A 10,776-nucleotide genomic window follows, 5' to 3' on the forward strand; every position below is an offset into this window, starting at 1 on the left:
AGTCTGGCAGCTCCATCAACCCAACAAGCGAATTAGAAACTACAATGTTGTTTACACTCAGATTTTAGTTGTTTTATTTACATACTCGCCATGAAAATCTTATGCGAGGTGCAGGTGGTGAACCGCACAACCCAAGCGAATCGGACTCCCAGGCCCGTAAAGTCCACACTTGCCATTGGCTACAAACAAGGCGCGTCGGACTCAAATGGCAACACAAAAAAAGAGCTGGAAATGCTGCTGTTCAGCGGCACCACCAAGACCGGCACCCGGTACAAGGTGCGGGACAATGTACAAGCCGTGCACACGAAGTTTATCCTGGATGGAAAGGCCACAATTGGCTTCCATCAGCCTGCGGAAAACCTGCTCATCAAATGTGATCCCATACAGCTGAAGGGATTTCTGCAGACCCTGAAGCTGGGCATGGAAGGCAAGGATGCCATTAACCTAAGACTGAACATAGCGGCCGCCACGGCCATTCCCCAAAAGTCGCAGCCGCAGCAGAGGATGGTGGTCAGCAAGCGCAGTGAATACCCCATCAAGGGCTTCCCTCGGACCCTCAAGTCTCTGACCATAAACAACAGCCAGCTGGTTAAACTCAGCTTTGAGATCTGCACGCTGCGCAACCTCACCACGCTGGACGTCGGAGGCAACAAGTTGACGAAGGTGGGTGAGCGGACCTTGCATTGCGTGTACATTTTGAATTATTCTTCCTTTACTGCCAGATTCCACCCGAGCTTGGCCGCCTGCCCCTGACCACGCTGCAATTGAGCGGCAACTGTCTGGGTGAGTTGAATGACTGGTGTTGGATGCGTGGCACGAAGCTAAGTCAGTCTCTCCGCGAGCTGGACTTGTCGAGCAATGGATTGACCTACTTCCCACCTGCTCTGGTTAAGTTTGAGCGCTTGGTGTCTCTGAAACTGAATCACAACCAGCTGACCCGCCTGCCCTTCGCCATTAGACGGCTACAGGGTCTACGCTCGTTGCACGTGTGCAGCAACAAACTGGAATCCCTGCCCGCAGCAATTGAGGACCTCCGCATAGACCTGCTGGACGTGTGGGGCAACTGCTTCAGAGGCTTCAATGCCGAGGCTGCTCAGCTACAGTCGCAGCGATTGTCGGCCAGCAATACTCCACAGCCGCTCTGGCTGCAGGCAGCTCGCGCCGTCGCCAACTACAAACTGCCTCTGTCCGCAGACTCTGTGCCTGCCATACTGATCGAACTCATCTCGGAGGCGCCCAAGTGCTTATGCGGAAAGCTCTGCTATGCCCTGCGACAGGAAGACCTCCTCCAGCGCGTCATCCAGCCGAAGTTCACCAACATCAAGAACCTCACCTACAGCCGTGAGCACCAGATCTACGCGGATGTGGTCATATGTGGGCCCAACTGCAGTGCCTCCCAGCAGCTGAAGGCCCTCTTTGCCCTCATGTTTCCCTGACTGGAGTATACTCGTATCTAATTTGTCAACTTTCAATTAGGTTTTTAGTTAGGGTTAAACTATTTTGTGGTTTTCATTATTTATGTACTATATTATATACACTTTTTATATTTTCCAATTCAATCATAAAAGGAGCATGGAGCTCTAATTTAAGTTTTAATATTGTTTCCTGCTCATATCTTTCATTCCTTCACTCGATCAGGAACTCGATTTAGCTAAGTCTCAATAAAAACGCATTTAAGTGGAAATTAACACATTTTTGGTAGCTACCAATATACAAAACGATAGCTTGTAGCTCCATGTTTGTACTTAAGTAAGGATGACATTTTAGGCGCTTTTTAGCCTTTGAGAATTCATTAAAGCGTGACTGCGACTTTCCGAATTTGTTGATTTATTTCGAATGCATTGATTAAAACTTTAGAGATCTTACCTCTTAGTAGTTATCTTTTCTGCCAGAAATTATAGTACTTCTCTTCGTAATTCTCTTTTCTACCAGGCCGGGACTGGCCAATAGCTAATCAATAGCTCATTTAGGGAAAAATTGTAAAAATTTAAATATATAACACTAAAGACATACAAATCAATAGAATTTTTGTCCACAATTTTACGAACTGGAGCCTTTTCTGGTATGTATCTTTGCTGGACGACCCTAATATTATAAATTTCACCATTACAAATGAATTCCTTCAAGTGCAGCTTCGAAAATAATATTTCTTTGGTCCTTTGTTGGGCAGTTTCTTTGAAGAAGCGAAGTTTCTCTCGTCTTTCGTGTCCTTTTTCTTCAAATTGAAGTACTAAAAAAGAGTATTTTAAGACGCAAGTAATAGGCTCTTGTGGACATTCAAAAATGTAAATTATTAAACAAAAACAACAACTTCTAGCTATTCATATTGTACCGAAAGCGAATGCAATGATAAAATTATCTTATGGGCTAAAATGTTTGGGGGTTCCCGATAAGAAACCCTTCGTGGCACACTTTGTGGCTGCACTGGATACCGGGTCCTGGCTGCCGGGCCCTTTCACTTTCATAGAGACATTGGCACGCACATTCACGTCCCCGGGTTTGTTTTCATATTACAGAAGCTCGTTGTTTTTATTATTAAAAGCTCGCTGCGTATGTGACTTGCATAAACGATTCTTTTTTATCAGCCTTCTCACCCCACCGTGCTTGTTTCTCCCACTCTCTCGCACACACCCACACATCCTTTGGCCTCTTCCTTTTCTAAGCTTTCCCTAGGATTTTTTTCCTCTGCTTTTCTTTCGCTTTATCAAATCAAAACTTGGAAGCGCTGCCACTTTTTTAAATAAGCATAAACAGTGATACCGACGCTCCGCCTCTCGCTCTCTCTCTCTCTTCTGTTGAGCTTTAATGTGCAGCTTGGGAATAAGGCGGCAAAAGAAAAGGCGGAAGGAGAGGAGAGGAGCGGCGAGATGGAGAGATAGAGACAGAAAGGGATGAGCCATGACTTGTGGCAATGTTGGGCCTAACTATAAAAATGTTTATCAGCATTTGGGAGTGCACGAGCGGGGAGGGGTTCAGAGTGCTCCTCTAAGCTGCCTCAAATCCAATTTTGAGCAGCATTTAAGTGTTCCTCTCCGCTCTCCGCTCTCCGCTCTCCACTCTTCTCTTGTGCTTTCGTTTTTGTTTGCTATGCAGATGTACATATGAGGGAGAGAGAGAGAGGACGAGTCTATACGGACATGTGTGTGCGTGTTTGCTCAAACGTTGTCCTTTTGCCGGGCCTGACTTTGTCGCTCTCCCTGTGTGAAAATGTGTGTCTACTCGCAAATGTGTGGGCAAATATTTGGCTTGACTTTGCTTTTACTTGCCGATATGCAGTCTCCTCTCCTATGCCCCCAATGGCACTGCTTTAATGGAGGGACATCGATATAATTGGTAGAGATACACACAATTTATCGAAGGGGATAATTAACAAAAGCTTTGTTGGGTGTTTCGGAATTTCACAAAAAAAAAATATATATGTACATATGGGCATTTCCATGGAAAGGTCCACGAGACAAAAAAATTAAAAGCTAATATAAACACATTTCTTTTGCCTCGGTTTTATTTTCTAAATTAATTGAAACTTGGCCAATTTAACCATATAATTTCATTAACTTTGCACTGAAAACTAATTAACATAAGGTAAAGTGAACTTTTTAGTTTTTTTTTTATTTTTTTAGTCGGTTAACGGTAAATTTTTGTACTTTTATGAACCCAAGACGTTTTTGTCCCGTGCGACATCGGTTTTAATTAAATTGAAAAAAAAACAACAAATCAAATTTGCATTTAATTATAACCATTTTAAAAATACATCCATGCACAGCATTTATCAGAAATACGCATAAATATAAGGCCTCAACATTCGGTGAAATTTGAGTTTGAAATGATAGCCGCGAAAACCACTTCTATTTTTATCCCGTGCGACTGCCTTGGTTTTTTTGAAGAAATTTCGAAAACGAATAGTGGACGAAAATCGAACTTCGCACCAATTATAGGGCTTATCGAAGGCTACTTTATAATGGAAGAATAATTCTGAAAATCCGTCCTATTCTGACTTTGTTACCTCTTGCAATCATTGGCAACACTGAAATATAAACACCGAATAAAAAATAGCCTTTAACATTTAAGTAATGGATAAACCAACTGTAGGGGAATCCCCAGACAGAAGATATTTTGACGGTTCAAATTAAAAGTTTATAAAGAATTTCCATTCCTCTTGTGATAACAAAATGTGCACAATTTCCATGAAATCTTCATAAATTCAAAGAGCCATTTCCGTTTCCCCTTTAAGCCACGAGCTCTGAAAAGTGTGCTACAAATTTGTATATTTTATATGGTCATAAATGAAAAATGCGTCTCAAAAAGCGTTATAGACCATCCAGACCATATAAAAACGCTTCGAAATTTTGTCTGTCTGCCCGCCGGCCCGGCCCCATCATGTCTCATAAAATAAACCAACCCCCAATCATTGGCACTGGGCCCAGGCCTAAAACAAAAAGAAAACAAAAATGTGCCAAGTCAGGCAGGGGAATGGAAATTTAACAAGCCCCCCCAGCCTCCCATAAAGTCCACGCTCAGAGACAGAGACAGTAAAAACTCCATTAACCGTCATCAAAAATGCATTTCGCATGCATCAAACCAAAATGGCCAAGGCACCATCAAATAGAATGGGATGAAACGGCTCGAATCAAAGCACATTGGAATAAATCAAAGAGGTCAGAGAGCAGCGGAGGGAGCAGCAAAAAATTCTGCGAAAACATTTTTATGGCTAATCAACGAAGAAGACCAGAGTCAGAGCCTGATCCGAACAGTCCCGTCAGACCCCAATGGATGACTCCCCTGGCAACATTTTTATGCACAAATTAACTTTGCAATTGCTGGGAAGACTAGGGAAGGGGGAGGAGGGGGGACGGGGCAGGGGGTTGGATGGGGCGGATCACTGGGTGTTTGTTGCTGTGTCACTCCCCCTGCATTACGAAGACGACTCGGGGAGTGAATTTATCCCCAATTTGCGTGCAGCGGGTAAACATTTTATGTGCCCCGTCTGGCTCTGCTCCACTTTGGCTTATCAAATTTTATTAGCAGGCCGGCAAATTGTGCAACAACAACAGCACAACAGCAACAACAGCCACCACATTAGCAGGACAAACAAGGTTCGGGACTCTTGGAGCTGTCACAGAGCCACCCTCAAAGTGCAGCCCCAGCCCCATCCCCAGCTCCAGCCCAAGCACCGAATCTGACTCCGTCTCAAGGTATGATTTGTCGTCCGCTATCAATTTCTGTGGCGCAAGACCAACATCCCCCAAATGGCAGCCTAGAAGTCGCTTCAAAGCTAGAAAAACGACCGGAAAAGTGCAAACACACGCGAAACTGTCGTCGACCGTGTGGAGGAATCCCAAAAGGAACTCCCTGCCAGTCCTGTGGGGGCTTGTCGCCCAGACGCGTGCAGGGGTCCAATAAAAACGTTTTGATAGGCTTATGACCGGCTTCCCTGGCGCAAGGCTTCTGCTCCTGTTTTATATTTGTCTTAATATTATTTCAAATTCACCCGCTAACTGGTACAGCAAATTAAGATAAGGAATAAAGAAAATCAATATACCCTCCTCAAGACTTTGGCCAGAAGGGTAAGAAGAAAACAAGTTAAAGGTGTGTTCAAAGGAAAGTAAATAAAAAGGGAACAATGGCTGAGCTCCATAGGAAAATCCTTGGGCATGTAACCAAGGATACTTTAAGCGATGATAACTAATAATTTATAATCTCCTGTTGGAGGAATTCTGTGGAGAGCACAACTAAAGAGTATGTATTGTGTACGTACTTGTATCTTTTGTATAAGCCAAAGGTCGGTATATATCGATTCTTTTTAGGCTGAGAGTTTGTACGGAATGCGGTTTTTCAGGGTAGTTTCTTTAATTCTCAAATTCTTGTGACAGATTCTAGGGAGATTCGCTCAATCGTGTCCCTCGTACTCGAAGATACTCGTATCTTTTTCCATTGTTTGTCTGTGTTGTGCTCAATATTTATAGCATAACCGATATATTACCAAATTTCTGCATTTCATTTACCCTATTTATACGGCCCTGCCGCCTGGACGCCCAAATGTATGCCACATACCATATGAATGTAAGGCAGACGCACTGTGGGGATCATCCCACTTCCGCTTCCTTTCACAAGGCTTATCATAAAAACGCTTCGGGGGAGGATTTTCCAATCTGCCCGCTGGCCAGAAGCGAAATCAATCGAAAAAAAAACTGACCAGCCAGCGATTCGAGCAGCGCAACGCAAAGCAAAGCAAATCAAATTCTAGTCAAACAACAAAGAATTGCGAATACATTTGGAAAAATCAATTTTCAATTTAAAATTTAGATGCTTTCCCTCGACTCCACTCCACTCCAATCCAATCCATGCCCCTCATGCCACTCGCCTGCCACGAGAGATAAAGATAAAAATGCGTTCAAGCGCAAAATGTAAATAGAACTCAAGTTTAACCGAAACCCAGAGAGGCGGATGAATGCTACAGGTTGTACGTGTATTTGTATTTGTCTTTGTGCCCTCCCTTTTGGGCTGGAGGCTGGCTGGAAATGGGGGGGCCCCAACCGATTTCAAAGCAAAATATTGCCGCATAAATCTGAAACAAAAAGTTTGTTTTGCGGTCAGCGGAGGCGAGTCTCCGTGTAATAATGGGTACTCAGGCAGTGAAAGGATAGCATGGACCCACTGCCAAGTATGACCGCCGGCATTTGGGGGGTTTTTCAGTCTCTCAACATGAATCTCTTTCCATAGTTGTAGCTAAATATATGTTTAGGATTTCTTCAATACATTTGTTCCTTGGGTAGAAGTATACCTCCTACCAGAAAGGCTATACTGGATAATAGGGTAGCAAGCAGTCGACTCAAAAAGCCACTCAATCTTACCACATTGTATTGAATTTCTGCTGGTTGATTCTTGCCTTTGATTTTTATCGTGTGGTGAGTTTTTTACGAGCTCCTTGCCGGCGTTCTGTCTGTTTCAATGGCCCCCTTATTGTTGATGATCCAGAGTTGATTATTTGCCTAGCCCTGCCGGGGCATCCAGGGCCCTGTGGCCCACTCGGGGCAGAGCGTGCATTTCATTAGCCGAATGTATCTCTGGGATACATCTGGGCGCTGTGGCATTCGGCACTCGGTACTCGGCATTTGGCAAACGATTTCATGCCGCATCGCTTGGGCAAACAAAATCAAATCTGTGACTAGGAAATTGCTTTTGCCTGCTTCCGACTGTGCCTGTGACTTTGGCTCCCTCTACGGCCACGACTACGGAGCCCACACCCCGTGCCGCTCCCCATTCACGCGTAGCTGCCTCTCAAAGGGAGCCGTCCGCCCTTCGAAATATTTGTTAAATGCAACTATTTAGGGAATGTATTCAATTTGAAAGGCTCCCCTGTGTAAACAGGCAGCAAAACGATTAAAATTTAACTACATCAAATATTTGGAGTTGGCTTTGATGGGCTGGCAGAATGTTTAATAATAATATTAAATGCATAATTCATTTTGCAGCTCCAACGTAATAAGAGTTCATTAAATTTAATGCACTTGCCCGACTGTCTTTGGGCCAATATTACACCAGGAGCCGTTCCAGAAGGACGACAGGCAGGGGGAGCAGAGACCTGGGCTGGGAGCTGGGAGGGGGGTAGAAGTCACTTTATTGCAAAGTTCTAGCGAAAATTAATTCATTAGCATTTTATTACTCCGGCACAGTGACGACAGCAGCTGATGATGGAGAAGATTCCCCCATAGGTACATTGATTGCCAAGACCCCATGCTGTGGATCGGGTGGTCTTTGCTGCTTTGATGTGTAATTAAATCAATAATCACTTTGGAGTCTGCGCCGGCTTCGGGGAGTTTATTAGTTGATTGAACCAGCAGGTGACACAGGTGGAGCAGGTGGAGAGACAATGCTCAAGATGGCGGTGGGGAGTGGCAGGTAAAGCAATCCGCTTTGCTGGGAGGGGCGACTCGACTGTAAGTGGAGTTCAAGAAACAATTTCGAGGGGAATAAATCGCATAGGATGCAACGTGAAACGAAATTTCTACGCTGTTTAAAGTTTTCCTTAAATTCCATTAATATAACGACATATATTTTATGAAGAAAGATAGAAACCCCTGTACACTAGCACTGGGCCCTCTTTTACCAGATAATGGTATAAAGAATAAAGGGTTTCTTTTTTTAATTTCTTGTTTCTGAAAAAAGTTTCCTTTGCTTATTCACATAACTTAAGAATTTGTTGGGGAACTTTGCAAGTCTGGGCATGGTTGCCTTACGATTGGATTTCATTAGACTAAAACGTTGATTAGCTCTGATGAAGAGGTCTGCTATGCGTAAGGCAGGTAGTGTGAGTAAAAGAAATACATACTATTCATAAGTCGAACCACTATTATCCAAAGAAAACATTAGACTTATGGATACTTCGACCTAAAGAGGGATGTAACGCTGTAGCCCCCGTTTTAGTCCGAAATACAGAAGACTAAAGTTACAGACATTCGAGTTATGGAAGTTAAACTTTAATTACTAAAGATGATAATTTAGAAGGTACATCTATGTAGCTACCAGCTACCAGGAACGTCAGCAACTAGTTCCCAATTAAATACCAGAAACTTGAGTAAGCCTGTAGACAACTAGGATGTAACTGGCAAAGGCATGTCTCCTCCTATGCGACTTTAAGAAAGCGATGTGCAACATATGTATGGAGCATTTTTATGTAGTGACCCTGCACTTGGAAACAAAATATATTAAAATACCATAAAATGGTATCCCTAAACCCATTTACCCTCACCCCTCCCTCCCTGCCACCGCCGCAACATTCCTTTTAATGCCCAATTAACGCATTTGCCACTTAAGATTCAGCGAAGCAGGAGATTTGTATACCTTTAAAGGCAAAGGGCGAAAACAGAACACAGAACACAGGAAAAATGGGACCATGAACGTGCCACAAAGCAGAGGAAGCGGCAGAAGGGTCCGGGTGCAGGTTGCGTCCCGGTGCGACGGCTTCTCCTGTGCCGCATCCACCGCAGAGATGGCGAGACGTTTGTGGAAATGAGAATGCGCGGCATTTGTCGCTTGGCTGCAGTTGCAAGCGGAGAGTGGCCGGGGCAGGCAGGCAGGGCGGAAGAGTGGGGGGCGGGGAGTCTGTTGCAGAAACAGGAGCTGCACTTCATTAAAAAAATAAGCAGAACGGTGCAGCGGAGCGGAGAGCGGATTGGAGTGGAGGGGAGAGCAGAGGAGAGGAGAAGCAAGTTGGTCGTTAGGAAACTCCTGACTTACAATTACAAACACAAATACAAGTACAGACACAAATACAGGCGGGCACGGACATGCACAAGCCTGCTTCAAAATGAGTGATGTAATGTGCCTAACAAGAATCTCTCTCCCTCTCAGCAGTCTCTCATTCCCTCCTTCTAGCGCTCTCTCTTATTGTTGCTTGTTGACATAACGAATGCCTTAACATTTTTCGAGTTGCCTTTGCCTCACCGCTTCCCCCGCTCCCGCTCCCGCCCCCGCCCCCGCCCCCTGCAACAGCACCCACAAAGGCTGTGTGTGCTGTGTATGTGTGCACTTCCGCTCCACTTACACATAACTCGCCTCTGCCGGCATCGACGCCCACGCCCACGTCAGGGATGGTTACGATAGGTATTCGACAAGCCGATTATTCTGATAACTGGATTATTTCCATAGCATATATGTAAGTTCAGTCAAATAGTAACCTTAAATAATGATTTACTTTCGGATCTCCTAACTAGGGATATCCCTCTGAGAGATCATGGATCTCAGAGCACCCCATGCCCGACTTTCTATATTCAAATCACAAATCTCACGAATCCCATCTGCCATCCCTGCCATCTCTGGCTGCTCTGCTGACGGCGACGCGGTTTGTCGAGTTAATGACTTTGGCAGTCGAGAGGAGCAGCAGTGGATGATGGCTCAGGGCTCTGGGCCCAGGACTCCTGGATGATGGCTGATGGTTGAGCCTGTCAACTGCTCTGAGGCGTGCAAAAATCATTTTTCTCGCACATTTTTATAAATCACCCTGTCCCTCCGTCCCTGTAGCTGCTGCCTCCCTGCTGCCAAACAATCATCAACATTTATTTATATTTTTCATTTTTCACATTTTTCGGAACGCCAGCGAAAATTGCCTATAATTTCAACCGAGTCGAGTGTGTAGGGAGTGGCAGACGTGCTGATCCCTCAAGGTGTCGCTTAGCCGGAAGGGGAAGGAAAGCGGAAAATTCCGACTGCTGCCTGCAGTTGACAGTTAATTATTTGTATAAATCGCTGCAGATGTTGCGGCCACTGAAGGGTTAAGTGAAGCTCAGACACATTGAATCGGAAAACATTTGAATGTCATATGTGCGGGATATGTACAGACCTGAATCATTTCTATGATAGATAAACGATATTGTTTACTGTTGAAACGAATAGGGTTTATTGCATGAGGCCATAAAGAACGAATATTTCCCGGGATTGGTCGTTAAAAGCGGGTTGCTTTCAATAGAGTTTTATGACCTCAACTACTGTTCTGATGAGTCGAAATCGGAATACATTGCGCACAAGTATCTAAATAAAATATATCTATCGATTCCTGTGGATTCATGCAGGACTCTCTCTTTCAGTACCTATAGATAAATCAACAACCTATATGCTTGATTATACAGATTCCAGACCAATCCGAAGATCCTATCTTCCTTGATTGCTCTTTTGTAATTGAAATTGATTTCTGTGCTCTCCGTTATTCTCACAGGATGGAAGGGATATGCTGGGTACTCTCATTTAAATTTCGAATTTAGCATGAAAATAAATTCTTAT

At 44.3% G+C, this 10,776-nt stretch overlaps 1 protein-coding gene across 1 annotated transcript; it reads left to right on the top strand.

The window, feature by feature from the left end:
- The first annotated feature begins 31 nt into the window (after nt 1-31).
- LOC6596621 (leucine-rich repeat protein 1) lies at nt 32-1,596 on the top strand. The gene is made up of 2 exons (XM_002021593.2): nt 32-663; nt 723-1,596. The coding sequence occupies exons 1-2, from the start codon at nt 91-93 to the stop codon at nt 1,434-1,436; spliced, it is 1,287 nt and encodes a 428-aa protein (XP_002021629.1). The 5' UTR covers nt 32-90; the 3' UTR covers nt 1,437-1,596.
- Nucleotides 1,597-10,776: the final 9,180 nt, after the last annotated feature.

The sequence above is a fragment of the Drosophila persimilis genome, unplaced genomic scaffold (genome assembly GCF_003286085.1).
Source record: "Drosophila persimilis strain 14011-0111.01,24,50 unplaced genomic scaffold, DperRS2 tig00000124-arrow-pilon, whole genome shotgun sequence".
NCBI lineage: Eukaryota > Metazoa > Arthropoda > Insecta > Diptera > Drosophilidae > Drosophila > Drosophila persimilis.